This window comes from Poecilia formosa, unplaced genomic scaffold (assembly GCF_000485575.1).
Source record: "Poecilia formosa unplaced genomic scaffold, Poecilia_formosa-5.1.2 Scaffold157, whole genome shotgun sequence".
Lineage (NCBI taxonomy): Eukaryota > Metazoa > Chordata > Actinopteri > Cyprinodontiformes > Poeciliidae > Poecilia > Poecilia formosa.
Window position 1 is genome coordinate 1,026,095 of NW_006800096.1, and position 23,235 is coordinate 1,049,329.

Consider the following 23,235-nt stretch of genomic DNA (forward strand, 5'->3'; position numbering starts at 1 on the left):
AAAGAGGAAACAAAAAAAGAAAGAAGAAGAAAATACATTACTTTAGAAAGTGATTGAAATAGAAAATTATGACTTTTTGATCATTATCCTTCACTGGAAGTTGACTACTATTCATTTGGCCCAGTCATAATAGATAAAGCCCTGAGAATAAATTATATAATCAATGAAGATTTTCAATAGGGTAAAACACAGTTTAAAAAAGATGTATATAAAGATGTATATAAAACAAAAGATATAAAATATGGTATCTTTTTTTATTACCTTTTGAAATGCTGTTTTATTAGTATATCTCTCAATGTAGGGAAGTTCTTAATTTAGGTTTGACTTAGTTCCCTTGATAGAATTATCCCCAAGTTTCTTAAATATTGAATTGAATACTCACATTATTTTTATTCCATTTAAATGAAAGGGATTATGGTGAAACAAGGAGTTGGAATGCTTTCCTGCATATGTAGCATACACATAATTTAATGTATAAATTCAATTGCAATATTACAACATACATACAAGACATGACATGAAGGCAGTCAAAATTAATGTAAATAAATTCTGAATAAATCGGACGTTTTTGCATTTGCAGTGAAAACTTGATGAGACTAAGAAAATGTTAACTAAGCCCTTGTACCAACTATTTTAGGACTGCGACGAGTTTTATGTACCATACATAGTTCAACTATCACACAAATGCAAATTAATGTTTAGCAGACAAAGGGGATAAAATATAGAAGCAGTTCTTTTTTCATGCAACAGCCAAAAAATGACCAAAAACAACATAGTAATGACATGTAAAACATTTTCCATGACAGTACACAACATCTTACGTCACACTCATGAATGAGTTTTACAAACCATACTGTCTAAAATGTGTTAACTTTTTATAATAAGCACAAGGACTTGTAAGCCAATGGAGAGGATACACATTGTGATGAAATAACTTAAGAGGTTTATGACTTGAAGTGCTAATAGCAGTTATAGAGTTTGCTTTTTCTTTATTACAAAGCCAAAGCTCGTCATGTTTTCATCCCACCTGTCTCATCCCCTGTGCAATCCGCTTGTCTCCACTTGACTTAGAGGAAAGGAATCTAAATAAAAGAATACAGTTTGGTGACTGCTTTGCTGTATGTGTTTAGAGTATGTAAAACAGCAATTTACCTGAACACATCCTTGATATATTACTGGATGCTCTAATTTGCTGCAACTTGCTATAAATCAAAATACCTTTGAGAGCCATTTGCAGTCCAAACAAATTAATTTTTTCCTCCAACTTGCAAACGATTCGATACTTTTCGGATTTTCTCTACACGCACGCACTCATTCATCTTCCAGGTTTGACCATCCCATGCAAAAACGAGCCCAGTCGGTTAGACTAAACCACAAGCAATCTCTTCAGCCGTCCCCTTTTTTGAGACCATAATGTTTCCCTGCTGTACGTTAAATTGACTGGATTGAGAGCCTTGATGTTTCATTTTAGTTTATGTAGAAAGTAGGCTGAGTTTGCAAGGCAAAACATCATTCAACAATGCTTTACTGTGAAGAGATGAATTAAGCAGTTCGACTGGTGGCAGGGCACCCAGTGGCGTGGAGAGACAGAGAGAGACAGAGAGAGAGAGAAACAGGGCATGTAGAAATAGTTGGACAAGCAAAATGGCTGCAACGGGCCACAGTTAATGACCTCTCAGTGCGTCCTTATCCCCGGGATAATGTGACGTGTGAGGATACAAATTTAACTTTGTGCAAAAAACAGCCATGCTCAGCACCGTGCCTGACCCTTTGCAGTAAAAACCATCCTCAACATTTGTGCAGAAAGGGTGAAAACCCTTGTTTGTACTAAATTTAGAACGCTGATGTCTTATACCTTACACATGTAGAGATGTTTCTCAGTAGGTGGCAAGAACTGAAGATGCTGCAGGAAAAGCATCACAAAAATCTTGACTTCTGTGACCACAGGAGGAAAAATTGTAAATATTTTTGAAATAATTATTAGGCTTATTTCATATCACATTTACTCTTTAATATAAAATATATTAAAAGCAAAATTTGATTCTACTAAAGTGAGGTTAAGTGGGGTACTTATTAGCCTTCAGCAATAACATTATATGGAAAATTGTTTAGAAAATATGTCAAGTCAAGCTAATGGCTAGCAATTTAAACTAATTAGCTATTTAATGTAATGAGTACTATGGCTAATTTCCACTTAAGCTAACAGTTACACTAGCAACAGCTCCCTAAACTAAAAGCTTCAGTGGCTTTTAGTTTAGCAAACTACTACTCAAAACTGACAACTGTTCAAGACAATTGCTACTTGGCTTAACGACTATTTCAGCTGACATCAACTTAACCTAACGGCTACTTCGCTTAGCAGCTACTTTGACAACTTCCTAAGCTAGCAGTCACTAAAGCTAAAAGTTACCTACAGTCCATCCAGAAAGTATTCATAGCAGTTTGCTCATTGTTGCCAACTCCTCAGAAAAGAAAGTAGCTATAGGCTGTCATGGAAGTCACTGGGTGATGCCATTGGGTAATTTTGCATATTTGGTCGTGCGATGGAGGCAGAAGAAAAGAATATCAATGTTGGCAAGACGAAATATTTTCTTTTTCTTTTCTAAAAGTTATTCAGTAAATGTAACTGAGTAAATCTAACCAGTGGCTACACACCTCTGGATCCTCTATTTGTCTTTCTGCCTGGATTGAGGGCAGTTGCTGTATATCTCCAACAGATATGCCTTATATTTATTTTTTATTTATTTCTACAGTGATTCTGTTGTCAAAAGAAGGGGGAAAAAAAACCCCATAATTTTTATGTTCGTAATCACAAATTTTTCTGTTAAGGTTTCTGGGTTTAACCAGGCCAACTTTGAGGTTGTACAAATGTGCAAACTATTTATTCATTGACAGCAAAGGTGTGTCTCTAGCATGTGATTGCAATTTATTTAGACTTTAATAACACATCACTTGAGAAACCCATGTCAAAGCAGCTATCTTTCATTGTAATAGAGGTAACAGGTTAAATGTTTGCTACTTAAAAACATGACTGGATCAAAGAACCCATTTCTCTCTGATACTGCTTTCCTGCAGACAGCAGAGACAGGACCACGCTGTGACTTCATTACAAATCTGCCGGGTTTTTTTCCCTCTCTTTCTGGTCTATGTGATAATTAATATGTGTTATCTGATCCAGCGTGATGTAAAAGGATTAGAACACCTGTGAATAATCGTGCGATTCATGCCGTTTTTGTCACTGCAAATGCTTTCGGTTTGATGCCGCTCGAATCAAAGAGCTCCGGGAACAAAAAAGAGCTAGAGTAAAATTTGTTTCCTATAGAAATGTTGGAAAGCAGTCTGTGGAAGGCCTTTATCGTTATTTTAATTATGTCCCAGTTTCACATCCCACGCGCTTTTCTTCAGTTTGCTTTGTTACCACGCTCAAAGGCACGAGGAAAAAAAAATAGATCACAGTGAAATTGACGCTAAGAAGATAAGTGACGACACGCGGATTCAGATTTTGATATCTACCTCGTTTTTTAGGAGACCGTGTCCACAAAAACGCTTCGTATGGATTCTCATGAATAACTTTTACAAGCTGTACTTGGAGCCTGCCTTTTATTTTATCTTTCAGCAGTTATCTAAAAGACATGTCTATTGTGGTTCTCCTAAGGTCGCACCATTATTTTGTCAACACACCACATGGACGAGGCAGACATCTTAGGAGACCGCATAGCCATCATCTCTCAAGGAAAGATGCGATGCTGCGGCTCCTCGCTCTTCTTGAAGAAGTGTTTCGGCAGTGGCTACTACCTGACTCTGGTCAGAGACGGGACGGAAAAGATCACCAATCAGCGTAAAAACATCAAACAAAGTCTGTCCAAGGAGAGACAAAGGGTAAGCATGTTTTATTTTTGAAATAATTTGTTTTAAAAGCAAATGGACTTTTTCTGCCAATGTGTCAGTGTGTGTGCCTTTGTTAGCAGGCAGAGTAGTAAACATTCGGTACATCCAAGGGTCAAATTTGATCTGTGTTCTTGAGAACATTGGATATTGGCATGGTAAAAGTAAAGCAAAGCCATTGCCTTCTTTTGACACTTGCACACAAGTATCAAAAGAGCCAAAATGCAACCTTGGCTCTCTACGCTGAAGGTTCCAGGGATGTGTGCAAGTGGTTTGTCGTCAGGTTCAAGACTCGCGGTGCGAGTCAGATTAAGCTGATTCCTACAAACACGGTGCACACATGATAATCCTCAAAACTCAAAAGCCCTCCGACGTAGCAAATCCCCATGCACATTCACACACTAAGATCCAGTCATCTACTACTGGCTGTGCTCTAAAGCATAATTGCAAGAAGTTAGAGGGTAAAAAAAATATATACTCTCAGCTAATGAGCTCATTCAATGAGGAAAAAAATACTTGACAATACAACAATGGAACTGCTGTTCTTTGTTCTTTTTAAATCTTTCGACCAATGGTAGCGCAACTAACATTTTTTACACATCTGAAGAAATTGTGTAAAGCACATCTTGTAAAACGTATCCTGTCATGTAAGTGTTTGTGTGGCTCAAGACGTGTGTGTTTAATGGAGTGAAGCGTGGGGAACTTTCAGTATAGTATTGCATCGGGACAGTGATTTACACTCTCACATATCGCAGTCTTGGGATTTTTTTCTTTTAACTTTGTTTCAATTTAATGACCACCTAAACATCAGAGAATCACTCATAGAGTCTGACACTCATCAGAGTCTATGAATATCCCCAAGAGTTAAGAAAAATGCCAGCTAAGTCAGTCTGAACTGGCTTAAGTCCCACACTTTGTTGGATGCTGCAAACAGTCTGCTTGCCGAGGTGAATTAATTTTCGTCAGCATAGATAGAGATGTTCCCCTGCTCGGCTTTTAGCAGCTGGAGTAGCGGGGTTCTGCAGCTTTCTCCTGTATGTTCAGAAAGTTTGGCCTGATGTGTGTGATGCATCCGGTGTTGGCTGTGGGTGTTGTCACGTTGCCTGCCTGGGTCCCAGGGCGCCAGCTTACGGTGGGGTGGAGATTCACTTGATGGCAGGAAATCGGCATTGGTGGAGCAGGAATGGGCTGTCTGGTTTGGAGTGCAGTGGGAATAGTTCATGAGCGCCTGCTGAGTTTCCCCCAAACGTTTAATGCCACAACTTTTCTTCCGCTACTATGAATAATTAGTTACCAACAAAACCAACATAAGTGTATGGAGGGGGGTGAAATTACATAATTGCATGCGCACACAAAGGGCACACAGCAGTTGAGGCAATTCTGTCACGGTCTGCATAAAACAATGGCTTTGTTTTTCATCATTGGAAAACTGCATTCTGCAATTAGTTCCTTCATTATTTTATCAGTTTATATTTACCTGATTTACCTATTTACCTTTAGTCTGATCTTGAATTTTTACAATAACTTGGAATAGGGTTATTCCTTTTGATGTAATGTATAAACAGAGTTCAAAAGAATGTTTAACATATTCTTTGCAATCTCCTCACTGCTATGATCTTAGTTTAGCCCTTTCAATAACTAATAACTGTCTAAGTTGGACAAGAAAAAACTAAATTGCTGCTCTTGGTGGCCTATAAGACCTAAGTTTGCCACTTATGCCATTAAAACTACCAGTGAGTTTTTAGATCCATTTTTCTTGTGATTAGGTTTGACACTGTGTGCTTTATCTGTACAAGTTTCCACAAATAACATCCTGTTGTGGAAAATCAACGCATCCTCTTTTTGTTTTTCTTATTTTTAAATCTAAAACAGAAATAAAACGGTGGTCTTCAAAAATGACAAGTTTCCAATAGTAGATATTTATCCAAATGTATAAGCTGTCTTCTCTCAAAAAGTCATGTAGTTTTTGTAGCTTTAAATAAATTTTATTTAGCTGGACTGAGGGCCAAAAGTTTCTCCTCGGATTAAAAAGGTTGCAGACTCTTTCGATATTTGTCAACTGTTTAATGAGGTTAATTTAGTCATTGTTATTTCACTGGGGAAAAAATAAAAACAAAAAACTATGCATTTTATTCTAGAAATTTAAAAGATTTACTCAACTATTTTCTGGGATCAATTATTCATATGCTGTTGTTTTGCTTGAAGATGCAAACAGCGGACACTTTTCATCACAGATTAAGCACACTTCATGCTGATGTACGCACACGGCTCTATTTAGACTAATTAAGTACAAACTTACAGAGGCACATTATTTGATCGATGCTTCGTAGGAGGCACTGCTCATCATTCTAAGTGGTAAGGTATGATAGCCTTTCTAATCCAATTCTGATTAACAGGAGACAGCCCGTCCTTCCAGGCATAGTCCAGGCAACGGCTTCGGCAGTCAAACGTGGGACAATTCTGGCCGTACAGGTACACGGTTATTTTGGTTCATTTGCATGCATGTTTAAAAATTAGAAGTGTTTTAGATGGGTTTTTTTTTCTTTTTAGAGTTTGAACATTTTTTAATTTCCACTTAATTCAAACCATAAACACCAACAGCTCTTTTTTTTTCCACCCCTGAGCTCTCATCATCTGAGGCTCTAAAACTTGTCGGCAAGAGCATAGAAACTGGGAAAACTATCATTTCTGACGGTGGAAAACGGTGTTGAGTAGAAGTGAATTTTTATTTAATTAGTTTATTTAATGTTTACTTTTGTGGCTCACCTTTTTAACCTTCATTTCTTTTTTTAAACTGGCTACTAAATTAGACAAGATTCCTTTAAAATTAGACACTTCATTCAGTCATTTTGTGTTCTTGTTTTTAATTTCTTTCAATTTGTAATAATCAGAAATTACTTCTGTTGACAACTGGCACTACATAAATGACATAAACTGTTCTCAGTTAAATTGAACTGCACTGAACTCAGGCCTTGACTCTTCGTTCTTCAGTGTCAATTATTTGTATAAACTCAACCAGTCTGTCTAAGACAGCAAACATGAGTTTAAATACATGCATGTTTTTTTTTTTTTTTTTTTACAGTATACAATAAGCATGAAGTTATTTATGCTATTTTTAAATTTTTTTTTTACAACTAAGTGTGAGGGTTTTATCACTAAGGAAATTCTTCATACACAGATTCTGATTAGATTCTGGTGTTTATAAATGCAAACTAAAGATTGATTGATGAAACCAGATCCTTCCTTCCTTTCCTTGCTTCGTTGGGTGCAGAGTGGCGATCTCCTCTCCCAACTGTGATTTCATACCAGGTTGGCTACACCCTGGAAGGGGTAAAAGTCCATCGCAAGGTCAACACAGGCACCCACAGGGCAGAACAATTGGAAGCGCACCTTTACACGAAGGGCAGAGCATCAAGTTCAAAGAAAACACCTTTTTTCTGCACAACAGTTAAACACCAGACAGAAAAACAGCAATAACAACAGGAATCACATTTCTATAAGTGATAGCCCATTATTCTTCATTCGTCTAAAACAAGCAGACCACATCACCGCACACAACCACGTGTGCATTCCAAAAAGCGATTCAGTCTGAAGTGTAAAGTAGATCCATTTACTTCTCCACAAAGTTCCAAGCCAGTAGTTGTTAAGCTTCAGTAATTATGTATGAGAGGCGCTGGATCAATAATGGATGTGTTGTGTTGTGCAACGCTGTGTGGATTGATCCTCACCAAATCCCCGCTTCAGAGCAGATGACTGAGAGGAGTTACAGTTTGTTCGGAGAAGGTGTTTTTTTTTGTTTTTTTTTTGCAAATGTCAAATGATAAGGTGCACAACCTTTTCAGTGTGTTTCTCTGTGTATTTCAGAGGTCTTGATTTGTTTGGGAGCGCTGCACCAACGCCACACTGCAGGTTTTTTAATATTGCATGTGGTTGCTGAAATTTAGCGGCGGCTACTCTTAAATAATCTGGAGCCACACCAAAAACAAATCAAATCAAAATGTATATTCAACAAAAAGGAAAGGAATACTTTTTCTTTTTCTTTCTTTTTGGGGGTGGTGGGGGATACGTTACATTCTGTACATAGACAGTTCTTTAAATTGATTCTTTTTTTTAATCTGTTAAAGCAGATCTTGATGCAGTGACTCGGCTTGTGCGCCGCCACGTACCGGAAGCTGCGTTTTTGGAGAGCATCGGTCAGGAGATCACCTTCATCCTGCCGTACGGTGGAGCCAGAGACGGGACCTTCGCCACACTCTTCCGCAAGCTTGATCTCGCTATGGCTGACCTTGGCCTGACCAGCTATGGCATCTCTGACACCACATTGGAGGAGGTAAACTGACGGCAGCGTTGACAGCATTCAAAAATAATGAATTCACTGTCGGAAGATTAGAAGAATTACATCCTTTATTTTATCTTCAATAGTTTTTAGCATTTATTTAGAAGGGAAAATATTCTATTTTAAGAAATTGGTATCACAATTGCAATCTCTTAAATAAAAGGAACTATAGTAGTTTTTTTTGTCCATACTTTTACAGTTTCACAACTTCTATATCATATTCTTTCTACTTCTCAGAGCTTTAAATGTAATATAATGCAAAGGGGCATTTCTTTAAAACACTGATCACTGGCCTAGACAATGACCTACATTTTTCTTTTCACCAGGAAGAGGTGGACTAATCTTAAATAATCTGGAGGCGCACAAAAGTGGATCAAATCTAAAAGTATAATCAACAAAAAGGAAAAGAATACTTTTCCATAGCTCGCTGTTAGAGAACTACAAGAAAGACTAACATCAAGTTCTCACAGTAAATATTACACCTTATTTACATGCCAGCTGTTTGTTTGACAGTTATTCCTCGAAAAAAAAAAAAAAAAAAACTTTTCAGCCTTACCGCCAAAAAAGAAACGCAGACGTTACTAAATTCTTCTGGGCCTTTTATGTGGAACCGAAATCAAGCTCGTCGGCACCGAGCTCTCCTGGTTCGGTGTGCAAACAAGGGATGAATATGTGGAAAATCACCTCGTAGCCTCACTGCTAAGTACGATGGAGGATCTGTGATGCTGTGGGCATTTTCCTTAACCAAAGACTGTCTTAAACACCAGGACAGTTAAAACTTTTTTTGCAATAAAAAGTGTTTGTGGTAGTAATTTGGAAATATTTGCCGTAATGTATGACGGTAAATGTGACTTTTTATAACTCGCTGTATAGATCATGGACTACAATCTGACATCAGTTAAGGCTGAGGCAGCTGTTTAGTACAAGTAAGAAAGTTGCAATAAACTCCCTATTAACTCAGAAAAGTGCGGGGATTTGTTGATTTTGTGTGAATTTCCACGATAATTCTCAAAAAACTGGAGGAACTGATTGATATAATTTGGCAGTAAACGCATAAAAACTGCATTGATTTGATTGATAACACAATATTTAAGCACACTTAGAGTTTAGTCTGGAATTTAGAGGGCCACATAAAAACCTACTGCGTGCCAGATTTGGCCCATGGGCCTCGAGTTTGACACGTGATGTATAATATTACAGATTCTTTTCTCACTTATATGTGAAAGCCTTAGTTTCCCATATGGATGCCTCTTTTTGGAGGTGAACTAGACAGACATACTGTTTGATCATAAACGTGTATGACTCTTCATGTACCTTAGACAGACCAGAGACACTCATGGCTGGAAGGCAATATGAATAATTGCTTTTTAAATGTACTGAAACTCAACCATGACAAGAATTTTTTTTTTTTTCCCTTCATCCATTTCATCTTTTGAAGACTGAATAATAAGACTGCTGTGAATATCCGGGTATTAATTGAACATGAACATAGAACCTATGGAAGTTGGTTTAAAAAAAAAAAAAAAGTCAAAAAGCTTGGATTAGGAAATTCACTATTGTGTTAAATGAAGAAATTGGCCATGTGAAAACGGTCTGTTTAGAAGAATTGCTTGTTTTTGTCAAAGCAATGTTCACAATACCCCTTGGGCATCTAACATACACTGTATTATTTGAAATTAGATATGGTAAGAAATCACATGATTTAGCTGCATAAGTAAATACAGAAAACAGGGGTATCATTATGGACAAGCTGCATGGTGTGTGCTCAAATGAAGTTCGTCCCACCAGACGTATGAAACAGAGCAGGTTGACAGAAACTTTATGACAGGTCTGTGTGGAACTCTCAAGTTCATAAATACTGTAAAAATAAGGAAGCCTGAAAGTTGTTCTTGTGCTTTAGAGTTATCATCCGCAGAAATTCATCACAATCGAGCACTTCATAGGAAGTGTCTTGTAAATACTGAACCTAAGTATAATGAAAAATGTTTCAATTTTGTTTATTTTGCAGATATTTCTGAAAGTGGCAGAAGAAACCGGCGTGGATACAGAAATGCCATGTAAGATTGCAAAACGTGTGGTAGAGTAACAATGACGCATCGTTCACCGACGTACAAATGGTCTTAAGAAAAGCAGAGTTTAGAAGGAACAGAGTTTGGTTGAAAGTTGGTGCTGAAAACCAAAACTATTGTAACCACTCATGCTGAGTCTTATTATCCAAAAAATGCCTCTCACATGGGGCCTATTAACATATCGTCTACTATGGGAAGTGAAAAAAGAAGCATCAAAAAAGTTATTTCATAAAACTTTCAATAAAATCCTATTTTACTTTATTTCACCACCTGACAAGCAGGAACTAACAAAGTGTCTTACTTGTCTGAAACCAGCTCTGCATAAAATACCAACTCAGTCACTCATTTATTTATTTATATAGCAATTTACACACAAACAATATTGTCACAGAATAAGTCTTGAGCTTTGATTTAAACAGTTCAGTTAAAGCTTGAAGTTGATTCCAGAGCCACAGAAAAAGCTTCCTCATTCTAACCTATATACTTTATCCTTTTGTCGTCAGTCTGGTCGTCTGAGAAGGTGGCCTGCTAGGCATAGAAACATGCAAATGGTGTTCAAGATGGTGGATCTGGTGGACCACATGTTGCATGCAAGAGCATGTGCTCCGCACCAGTTGGTGTTTCGGCACAACCCTAACCCTCTCATCAGTCCACAGATGCCTCTGCTGCACATGCTTGACCTGAGTTACTGTAAGCGTATCAGTGACCAGTCTGAGAACCTGCTCTCTGCAGCAGGAGCTCCAACCAGAGATTCTCGTGAGGAGAAGAATATCTAAAACTCTCCTGGGACGCAGCCCTAGTTATTGTGAAAGCAACTGCAGATATGTGTGGCTCATGTAGCAGGTTTAATCATGACGTCTTAGTGTCGGGATGCAAGACCCAGTGTAAAGCATGACTAATTCCACTTTGTTGTTGTTGATCGTTCTTGATTAGCTGACCCCACAGGTCAACTTGGCCTGGACGCACTGTCCCTCAAGTCTGCTTTCTTTTCATTTTGAGCACAAACAGTGCAGTTAAATCTGAGAGAGGGCCTTGCAAAAAAATACAATAAAATAAAACAAGTGCAAAACATCATTTGATCAGGTTAAAGCCACAAATGGGAATGATTACTGTCATTTGGGATGATGGGTAGGTCAAATACAAAACCGGAAAAGTGCTAAGTACAACTATTCACATAATAAAAGTGAGTCATTTGTGCTGCTCTTATTATTAATCTTAATAATATAAGCTACTATTTGCTTTGTGATTGAGTTCATTTTTAATTTTTTGTTTTTTACCTGCTAGTTGTTGTTTTTTATTTTAAATTTCATCTGTTTCTTAGAAACTTCTCCTTCCAGCTTATCAGAAGTGTCTGTCCCTTTAAAAACTCCTGAGTTTTACATGGCATAATGTGGCATCTTGCGAGACAGGGAGCTATTCTTATTGTTATTTATATCCTTAAATTGGGTCAGGCCAAAACAACATATCTTATTTGTATTCCCACAGCAGCAAAGGAGCCATTGGTTAGAGACTGGAAAAGAAGCTCCCGCGAATTTAAAAGGAACAGCGTTGCCAGCGTCCGCGCCAAATCGGAGCACAACGGGACAAGAGGCATGTTTTGTCAAATTTACTTTCTCCTTTTTTTATGAATGATACAATTGTGAATATACATAATCATACCCTTTAAATATTACATTGTGTCAATAAAAATGCTATACTGACTATGTACAAGATGACGTGTGCTGTCATGGATGCAGCAGGTTTTGTGTTAATTACTTTAAACCGCTGACCAGCAGCCCAGTTGAGTTCTTTTTATTTTTTCTCTTCTTACCCCAGATTAGACACCTCAGAACTTAACAATTTTAACCCACATCCTGATTACGCCTTTGCGTTGTGGCTTTTAAAGTCTATACCTTGTGAATCTTGTTCAAACAAACTCTCAACTGTATTCTGCTTCATATTTGTCTCAAAGCTGCAATTATCCCTGTTACTTCTGAAACTTTTTTCCACCTTCCTCTCCGCTTTCCATGAATGTACTTCGACATGGCACTCTCTTCAAAAGCCAGCTTGTCTCGGAGAAATCTTTTATAGGTTACTCTCCGAGGAGAGGGCGGATGTCTCTGACTGTCTTCTGGAGAACTCTGAAGTTATTCTACAGAAACGCATTTCTGTAGAAATGTGCATTTGTCTCGTATAATAATCAAATTTTCTGACAAATTGAAATTTGTATCTTTATTTGTAGGATGTCATAATCATCAACAGCAATCGACATTTGAAAGATATTTCTCTGTTTTGCAAGAATGTATTTTACTTTCAGAAATAATGTAAAATATAAGTTTATAATGATAGTTTATTGAGATACTCCTCAGTACAGTGTGAAAATACTATAGTTACTGTAGTGCCTTGCTAAAGGTTGATATTTTTCTGTTTTATTTCAGAAAAATTTTTAAACAAAGTTGAAGGTATGTACTTTTTCCCCCACGCTAAGCAAAAAATAATGACAGTTTTTATTTGCTATAATTTCATTTTATTTAGCAAAGAATAAGCTGTCATGCTGATAACTGACTGAGTCAAGCTGACCATTTTCATATATATGCATATATACGAGATGAATAACAGTGTAACTTAATGACAGATTATCAGATGAGCGCCAGCCTGAATGGAAGAGGATCCATGGTCATCACCGGTTGGAAGCTGATCAGAACGCAGTTTCTGGCTCTCTTCATCAAGCGCTTCCACCACGCCCGAAGGAGCCGCAAGGGACTCATTGCGCAGGTAATGGCCTCGGTTTGTCACATTGATGAATTGAAGGGTTACCCTCACACAGCTACACGGGAGGATCAAGGTAGGATTGTGTGAAATGCATGTTGGCTTTCCAAAATCAGTTAGTGACACGTATGATCGAGTGCGTTAATTTAAACTCCGGAGGGAACACATCAGTCTTGATGTAGTCAATAGTTGTGGAAATTTAAGTTGTTCAAAAAGAAATCCACACTGAAAGCAGTGCATAAAGCGTTGGAAGACTGAACAGCGGCGCCTCGGAGTGATGTAACGGCGTGTCAGCGCGGCGCATTTGCAATAATCGTCTCCGTATCCCCGAGGCACGTGTCGCACAAGAAGACACTCGAGAGACAAAAGCGAGGGCTAACCGCGGAGAAGGTCTTCCGTATTATTCAGACACGCTCTTAGTCTCAATATAGCCCGTTGCAAATTTTTCAACATCCTGTTTGCCCTTTGAAAGGACAATACATTTTGTACAGCCAGAAAAGAGACGGAAAAACACATTTCCAGAGATGAAAGATGCTCCAGCTGCATCATATCTTCCACCTGACCACTGAGAGGGAAAAAAAAAGAAAAAAGGAAGACATCCAGTGTGACGCTTCCGATTTGTTTTCACCAATCAGGTGTTTTGATTAGACACGTATTAAAATTGAACAATTAAACAGATGACAGGCTTCTGTTAGCTCATTAAGTGAATGTCTGTGTTATTTTCTTCTTTGTAAACATAATTTCAAAAGTCAAGACTGATAAAGAGACATAATTTCAGCAAGTCGAAACCAATTTCAGTAAGTAGCAATTTTTCTAGGCAATGCTTTTTTTTTCCACCCACACAGCTTTAAGACTTAAATTGCCTTTGCCATTCCTCTGTATTCATTATTCACAACACTGCTCTTGTATATATGCAGCAATGCTATCAGTTATGATCCCCCCCATTATGGTTAAAATAATCAGGACTGAAACAGTGCAGCAAAGAACATCCTCTCCTTTGTTGGAGATGCAGAACAGAAAGAACAAGCGCTTCACCTTTGATAGGCTCTTCTTGTAATTTGCTGCGGTACCAATGCCCATTAGTCACTGTCAGTCCTGGACGTCCCTCTGCAGAGGGTACGCATAGGAGGGCGGTTCGGTATGTGTGTGCGCGGAAGTGTATGTACAAGGCCACATCTATTTCTCATTTAGTTAAAGGTCTTTCTTTTGCTCGGTCGTGTCAACAGCCTTCATTGCTGGCGGATGTGTTTCTGCAGCGAGGTGAACTCTTTGATTGCGAGCTTTTATGGAAATCTCAAAGAATCTCCAACACGGGAGGTTATTCTAGGGGCAAGAAGTTGGAGATGGCATTCTTGATTTAATGTTTGAAATGCAAAGAGTTGTCTTAATAGTTACAACGTGGTAGGTGAGTGTAAAAGTTTGAATACGCAGGTGCTGACTCTGATTTGGAAGTAGACACGTTTTTCCAGCATTATTTGACTGGTTTTGAGTTAAATTCCCCTTATTTTTCAAAAATATTTTATTTGAAATATTGCACCTCTATTTCATTTCTTTTACTGGAGATTCCACTAAGGTTAAGATATATTTTAGAAAGAAAATCCTTTTCTACATTAAAATTTAGATCCAACTGGTGCCAGGGCAAGTTAAAAATCGCATGTTTAATCAAACCGAATATTTTTTGAGGGAAATTACTTTCAACAGGTCTAAAATTCAAAAGGGTGGTTCAGGAGCAGTAGATTTTAAAACTGTTTTATTATGTGAGGTGTCATTGTTTTTCTTTGGAAATTGGTACAGCTAGTACTGCACAGCACACTGTAGAAATTTCAGCCTTTTCATTCAATTTTATATTAGAAAAAAAAAAAGCCAGCAGAGTGGTTCTTTCATTCTTTGTCTTTAATTTGAGCACTCCTGGTCACTGCAGATTTTTGTAATTACTGCATGAACTGAAAGGGCTACCTGAAAGGGAGGAAACAAAAACAAATAAAAAAAAAGAAACATTTCTGTCTCTAATGGCCTTCTTCTGCTTTGTGACCAGTAATTATTTCAATTTTCGTCGTACCAGGCAGCTGCTTTCAGAAGTCCATAGGTGCTCTTTGTAGAAACCAAGCTGCGGAGTGAAATTCTTTACAAAAGCTTTCAAATACGCATCCCATTTTCCTTTTTTTGGTTTACAATAACATTCTTTTCTTCTTCAAAATTTCAGGGTTTTTTCTTTCAACTATATCGACCATACATGTTGAATCTTAACTTATTTTGCCGATTGGTACGTTATGTTCACACAGCACAAAAATTTTTACCCCCCAAAAAACTTTGTACCTCTTCCATATGTGTTACTAAGTATCCAGTAATTTTCAAAGCATCTCCAGTGTGTCATGTGACTGTTACATCATTGATGTGAGAGAAAAGCATCATAATTGTTAACAATAGTTGAAAATTATAATTATGAAAATTGTAGAATGATGACAAAAAACTGTCAGTGAAGCGAATCGCAACACAATCCAACCACGATGTTTCCAAACAGATTTCTCTTCTGAAGTTGGAGTCAATGCTCCACAAAAAGCCACTGTTTTTAGTTGTGCTTTCTATTTCTTAGCTTTCGTATGATCTTGTGACAATCCTATTGGCTGCCAAAAACTCTAAAATTGATCCATTGATGGTGGCATCCATTAAGTAATAACGGACACCTTGTGTTTTGTGTGTGTGCGCGCGCGTGTGTGTGTGCGCACACTGCTTTGTGACATCTATGTTCTTCGCTTGCTCATGCATGTTGCTTTACGTCGTGAAATGTTCACACAGAAAGAAGTCTTACTGTGGTCTCATTGAATTAGTGGTGTGAACGAACATGCAAAAAAAAAAAAAAGGGTTTAAAAAAAAAAGATTGGAATTGAGCATCAAGACCAACTGTGCAAATATAGCTGTAGAGATAATACAAACTTTAGTTGGTGTTTTTGAGGCTTAATTGAGTTGCGAGTGGCCAACTCAAATAAGCCTGAGAATATCTGGTAGTCTGTCAATCAGACTGCCAGTGTTGGGCACCACTAGCATCTGACCTATTAGCGAAAACAAACATTAACCCTAACGCGGTTCGTATATGACATCAACCTCTTCCCAGAATGTCCGCTAAACTTGGGGGGTGCAATAAACTTCGTCATTGGTTTGTGTAGCATGTGTGAGCGCCGCTCCTTGTTTATATGCAGGTTCTCTCAATGTCAGACACACCAGCTGTCGCCTGTATTTATTGCTGAGCAGAAGGAAAAAAGCGAAAAACGGTTATTTTTTTATTTTTTTATTTTTTGGTGGTCTGCCATTAGGCTTTTTCAGTCCAATTTCTACTCTTTGGTTTTCCTCCGCGCACATTTTCTTCTAAATTTAACGCTTTCAATTGCAGCACCGCGAATTGGCTGGGTAAATTTCCGTGCTCTGCAGTTAATCAGCTGGATGCAGAACCTCCCCCTTTTTAAAGTGACCCGACCTACAAATTATTAAATATCAGAAATATGTAGCTTTTTTTTTGTTTTTCCAATAACCCCCTTTGTCAGCTGTAACAATGTAATGAAAAGAGAATTACACGAAGAGGATCGGATGTGAAGACGAGGTCAGGCAAGAGTGTTTTCTGTCTGCGTGTTTGTGCGCGTATATGCGTGTGTATGTTAAATAACAAGAGACGAAAGAAAGGCGAGAATCTAATTATATCTGAGTGGCCAGATGACGACGGGTGTGTTGCAAGTGTTTAATCAAACTCATAAAGCATGCAGAGGGGCCCAAACAAGTTGGCAGGGAGCATATTAATGTGTAAGCTTTGTTGTACTGGTCCTGGATTATTGTTAATTAGATGAGCCTCTTTTGCATGTTGCTATACAAAACAACCAGAAAGCGGAGAAACTTAATGACATGTTGTTGATTAGGAGCTGTGGAACTGTAAATATTGATCTGTTTCAATATTTGGAGGAGTCTTTTTCCTCTTAGCAAGAGAACAATTATATGTTTACCCTTTACTGTAACAGTTGAAATGAGATCGTAAAACCAACGCAACTTGTTTACATTCAAATAGAACATGTAAACGGTTTGCTATACTTCATCGTGAATAGCTGTTGATGATGATAAAGTATTCATATCTCCCTACCCCCTTTTTCAAAATGTATTACAACAACAATCATGTATTTTATTGAGATTTTTTTATGACCTACCTATACTGAGATTAAATCGGAGATTGACTCCATTTACTTGTTCGGAAGTGCAACTGGGCAAACTCTTTATTTAAGGGCGTCAGAGTAATGGCTGCCAAATTCACACCACACTTTTCAGGTTTGTATTTGTGGAAAATGTTGAAAACTATGCATTACTTTTACCTTCACCACACTTTTATGCACTACTTTGTTTTGTTCTATTTCATAAAATCCAATGAAACACATGTTTTGCTTTATTACTAGTTATAAAAATTGGGGTTGTTGCTTTTGCAGGGCACTGTGTGCTTTTAATCTTTAATGCTGATTGTAAAAATTTCGGATTGAATTTACGCCTTTCGCATATGGTCATCTTGATATATCGGATTTCTCTGACTTTCTCATTATAACTCAAAAGGGTTTCGGACGGTTGCAGCGTATTGACGGTTTAATGAGGTGCTTTGACTTGAAATTTGTCACTGTCCCCCTAGGTGGTCTTGCCTGCTTTCTTCGTGTGCCTGTCTCTGATCTTCTCCCTCATCGTTCCACCATTCAGAGAATATCCGAGTCTGGAGCTGCAGCCGTGGATGTACGGTCTTCCCCAAACCACATTTTATAGGTAACAACATCTAATAGAATATCATTGGATTTTGTTTTGTTTTGTTTTCCCACCCCATACACTGAAATAATTTTCCTTCAAATTCACCAAGGAATTTTATTGGAGGTATGAACGACCTCATTTTTTTTCTAGCCACAATTTTATTCCTAATGAAAATAACTTTTAACAGTGTGAGTTTGTAGCAAATTCCGTTTTACTTTGTGATTGGATCGTATTCTGTGGCCTTATGATCGAAGATATGCACCACGAAGGTAAACAGTTTGGTTATCACAGACTGAAACCTAAAACTGATTTATGCATTAATCCAGATTGTACAGTTTTAAGATGCCTCAACTGCATTTGATCACCTCTAGATCAAAATATAATCCTGATTTGGATTGTTCTATGGTGAACGTTGATTCATTATAGCACAGTTTATTCGTCTGTGAAGCCTTTCCTGTTTTGGAAAAACAAACACGATGCCCTAAAAAAAGGGGTCCTGCCAGAAAACTGCAGTACTTAAGCAAGACTCTTCTGGATAGATTATTTCTACTGATTCAGATTCTTTTGGATAATATTTAGTCCATATACCAACATTTTCTTAAAAATATTGTTATTGTTAAACTTGTCTAGTCATCTTGGAACAAATTATTACTCTCTGCACTGTTGTCATAACATGTCTCTTACAGTAATGTTTCAGTATTTTTCATAGGACTACAAAAGCTAAACGTCTGTGGCAATATTTAACATTAAAGGCAGAAAATCAAAGTACAAAGATGCAAGAACTGTCCTCACTATGTACTGGCAGCAGATTTTGTATTGCTAAGGTCATCCGTCTGGAGGTTGTCCCGCTATTGGCTGACTTTCTACATCACAAGCATAACTGCTGACAAAGTTTTGCTCTAACTGTGTAAACAGTGCAGCAGAGTGTACCTTATTATAACTCACCATATTATCATGCAAACAATAAATACTAATGCAAGTATTCCTGTTTGTTGGATACGTAGAGAAAGTTCAGTTACAGACTTCGAGGGTCATTGCTGATAATTTTGTTTGTATATTTTTGAGATGCAAATATTGACGTTAGATATGTCCAACTAACTTTCTTCATAATTATAAAATATTAAAATGCTAATTTTTTGCAACTTTTCACTGAGTTAAAAATTAAACACTTTTTACAACCAAATGATTTCTTTAAAAAAAAATCAAATTTTATGAAGCTGCCTCGTTGAATAACTGAATGCCATACAGCTTAACATCCCATTATGCCACAGGGTTCTGAGTGCAAATAACCAAAATTCCCCTTTACCCTTTTACAAGATAAATTAGCGGCTATTTTTTTTCTCTTTTATGTAATAGAAATAGTCAGGTTTACGGCAACGTTTTCTGAATCTGCTGTTTATTGAAAATACAAAAGATGCTTTAACAGCTATGTCATAAACAATAAGTAAAATTCAGTTAATGCTTGAAAGTGATTAACGTTTTACATAGTCCAGCTTATTGTAATTGCACATACAAGCTGACATGAATCCCTGAACAGAACCAGCGTAGACTCTAATCATGCTGCCATTAGTGTCCGACTATTATAGGTTTGTTTCTTGCCCAAGTCTCCCTCAAATGTTCTTCCCATTCTCCATGCTAGTTGCACCCTCTGCCCTTTACTTTCATGGTGCTTTGGGATTTAAAACGGTACTTCATAAAGACCGCGCTGATGGCCCTTGGCCAGCAGTGGTCACAGCTCAGCCAACCATTTGGATTAATATAGTGTTCATTGTCTCATTTAGGGGCGTCTCTGTGAAGGTCATACGGTCGTTTCCTGGCCACCAGCAAGTGGAAGTAGTCTGCTTGTAAAAGAGAGAGAGGAAAAAAAGAAAAAAGATTATGTGCAGCCATCTGTTTTGTAATTAACAATGGCTGGGTTACTGTGTTATTTAAGATAATAAAGCTACTGGATAGGTCCAAAATGAAGACTTGGGCATATACACAGGAACGGTGGAACTAATGAATGGCTCGCAGAAGGAGGAACTAAGCCGATATGAGCAGAATGTCAAATAATGGCCTGGGAGCATTTTATTCGTCTTAGATTCACATCATATTTTCTTAAAGGGGCGGTATTATGTATTTTCCAGGTATGTAGTGCCATTTTATGCCATAATCAAGAAATTATGTTGCCTTCAGTTGTTCTAAAATGGGGCACATATCAAACATGGCTTAAGTGAAATTTGACTTTGGAATTTAATGCCTTGAAATTGGACCTCTGTTGCTTTAAGAAGCTCCTGCTCTTCCAATACTCCACCTTTAGCATGTCATTGCAACATTGGCTTTCCATTAAGCCATTTACAACCGTTTTTAGGAGCGTTGAACAGAGTAGTTCAGGGATTCATTGTGAGGCGGACGCTTGGCAGAAGACTGCAGCTCCAAGGAGGAGTTTTGTGGAAGTGGGCGGTGCTTTGTGGGAGCAAGCGTTTAGGCACGCCCCCAAAGAGCTGCCGCATTATATTCAAGGATTTCTTAAACAATGCATAAAAGAATCAGAGCAAAACTTCAGGTATATTTTTGGTGAGGGAACAATTCTATTGTAGGATTACAATTAGCTGGACTTAATAGAGTTATAAAGACACAAGCTCTAAAAGCTTTAGGCTGTTCCCTAGTAGCATGCAGCACTGTTACCAAGACTATGCAATGTCTCACCATCGTATTTTTCATTTTCCATATTTTTAGGATTTCTAAGCACACAATATTAGATGTTGTACAGTTGCATGAACTTCAGTGTTCTTTTTAAGTTAGGAAACTAATCAATTTTCAAATATATTCCACATCATTTGTTACCAGAGACACAGTAAAGGTCGGCTTTCAATACAGTATGTTATATTGTTGCTAAAAGCTTGATTAAAACAGTGCCATCTACACATTTTTTTTATCTTTCTAATTCTGTTTAGGGCCCCATTGAAACTGGAGCCAATTCCATCAGAATTTTTCCTTTTTCAATTATTTTTGGGCTTACGGATCAATAGTTGCCATCATCTCCCTGCCCAAAGTTAGAACATTTCTTTACACATTTAAAAAACAATCAGGATAAACAAGTGAGGCTTCATCCTTTAGGAAAAACACACTTCCTTGGTGAGTAAGTAGAAATCTGCAAGCTTCAGTTTCACAACTAAACTTAGTGGCACTTTACTGTTCAGTGTGGCAGGTCCTTATCAATACATATTTCTTATTGTGGCAGGGAATGGTGCTTAATGAGATCTGGTTTGAACATTTTAATTTTTACTGTATTGTCAAAAATGTAAATTTAAAATATTGTTTAGTCTAAAAATAGAAAAGATGTGATTTTTGTTTCATATATTTGTTTAACTTATAAGGTTCTTTTCAGACTTTAAATGAACAGAACGGTGAGGTTTTTGCATTTGACCTGCAGACAGACTGTGGAATACAAAAACATTGTCTGTTGTAAATGTTGTATTTTAATTTTGTATCCATTTCTAACATGCACAGCAATGACATGCCTGAAAATTTGGAGGTGTCAAAGGTGACAGAAACTTTATTGAACAACCCTGGTTTTGGGACACGTTGTATGCATGGAGATCCGATACCGTAAGTATTCTGGACTTTTTCAGCTAACAATCATAAATTAATTTAAAAAAAAAGAAAAAAGATCAGTGTCTGAGAGTTGTAAAATACCTACAATACTGATAACATTAACACTTTATTTATACAAACCTCACTTGTAGGGGTCTGTGGCTGTGAAAGGAATCCACATTTTAATAGTCTCTCACTATTTTCTTACAGAGGTTTACCGTGTTCGCCGACTTACTCTGATTGGTTCACTCCATCTGTGGATCAGTCAATCACAGACATCTTCCTCAACGGGAATTGGAGCATGGCTAACCCTTCTCCTTCCTGCCAGTGCAGCACTCCTAAACGGACGATTTTGTTACCCGACTGTCCACCCGGGGCGGGAGGTCTCCCTCCGCCACAGGTTAGTCTGTCATTCTGTGCAGCGGGGCTATTTCTTACAATAAATCGCTCTGTTACCCTCCGAGGTCCCTTTACCACGACAGGGCCGCTGTGTGCCGAGCAGCACAGTAAATAAGTGGCACAGAGCGACGAGGGAATGCAAGGGTCTAAATATAAGAAACGACAAATAAATCAGTGACAGTGCAGTACAATGAAAGTGCTTATCATTGAGGCATTTTTGCATGCTCTCCGAAAGTCCCAGTCAGCACCATTTTGATTCAAAGATGTAAAGGTACTTACCAACAGGAAATTTGCATCGCATTGCAAAATGGAAATCAGACTTCTGTGTTAGCTCTTTATTGTGGAACTTGCAGTCAAGCATAAAAGCGGGGACCAACTAAAAATATCATGAGATTCATTGTCGGCGACTCAGCTAGTTCTATATATTTACTAAAAAAATTAACATAAAAATTCACCCTAGCGGTGTCATATACATTAACAAGTACAGTAACTTTCAAAATATGCATTAGCTTTAAGATCTTTAAAATTGTCCCACATTAAGCCCACAAACTTTAGTGTATCGCCTTGGTGTTTTATATGATATGAAGACAACAGTACATATTGGTAAAGTGGAAGCAAATCTGAAAAGTGTGGCATGGTATTTGACCCACTGACTGTTTCAAACAACCAATGACCTACAGAGAGTAATTCTTCAGATGTTCGGCAAATAAAGTTAATGAGCAAACAGACATCAGGGATAAAGTTATAGCATAAACTTCATGCTTTACACCAAATGCAGAGGACAATAAGCAATACACATCACTCTGAACTCATCTCTATGGTTACATGTGGTGGTGACAGTCTCACAATGTGGGAATTATTTTTCTTCAAGGAAGAAAAGTATTGAATTAGAGACGTAATCAAACTTTTCTGATTTTCCTCTATAAAAAAAAATAAAGCCATGCATCATTTTCCTTCCGTCTCATAGATATGCACTGCATCGTGTTATTCAATCATATAAGATCTCAATCAATTTCTCTTAAAAAATGTTTCTCTGACATCTAAGCGGTATAAACACTTTGACAATGCAGTCACAACTTTAAAAAAAAAAAAGTCTAGCACACCTGTTTGACTGAATGCATGGCCAGCCTAGACCTGGCTTTTTTATTTTTTTTCTGCTCACGTCATACGTCCAGGGAACTTAGCAGGTTTCATCCCGCAGCAAGTCGATACCGATTCTTCATAGACCATTACTTCAACAACAGACATGGACAAAATGCAACCCGGGCAAATGCTTCACGGTCTGACCTGAAATGAAGTGATCCAAGCGGGGGATCGATGGGCAACTCTGGGACGCCGCGTCACTGCCAAGCTGCAGCCACCTGCTGGCTGAACTAATCGTGATGCGGAGAGCAAGTGGGATTTCATTTAGAGCTAAATGATTTGCACTGCTGTTGGCCATTGATGATGAGAAATCTA

General features: G+C 37.8%; 1 protein-coding gene across 1 annotated transcript in view; it reads left to right on the forward strand.

Annotated features, from left to right (window-relative positions):
• LOC103146371 (ATP-binding cassette sub-family A member 1) overlaps positions 1-23,235 on the forward strand; it is a 209,605-nt gene that overhangs the window by 104,084 nt on the left and 82,286 nt on the right. Inside the window, exons 24-33 of the mRNA XM_016677511.1 lie at positions 3,656-3,879; positions 6,282-6,357; positions 8,010-8,215; positions 10,230-10,278; positions 11,776-11,880; positions 12,708-12,731; positions 12,905-13,044; positions 17,693-17,820; positions 21,295-21,393; positions 21,589-21,778. Of these exons, the coding sequence (XP_016532997.1) occupies positions 3,656-3,879; positions 6,282-6,357; positions 8,010-8,215; positions 10,230-10,278; positions 11,776-11,880; positions 12,708-12,731; positions 12,905-13,044; positions 17,693-17,820; positions 21,295-21,393; positions 21,589-21,778 (1,241 nt within the window). The remainder of the gene's footprint in view (positions 1-3,655; positions 3,880-6,281; positions 6,358-8,009; positions 8,216-10,229; positions 10,279-11,775; positions 11,881-12,707; positions 12,732-12,904; positions 13,045-17,692; positions 17,821-21,294; positions 21,394-21,588; positions 21,779-23,235) is intronic.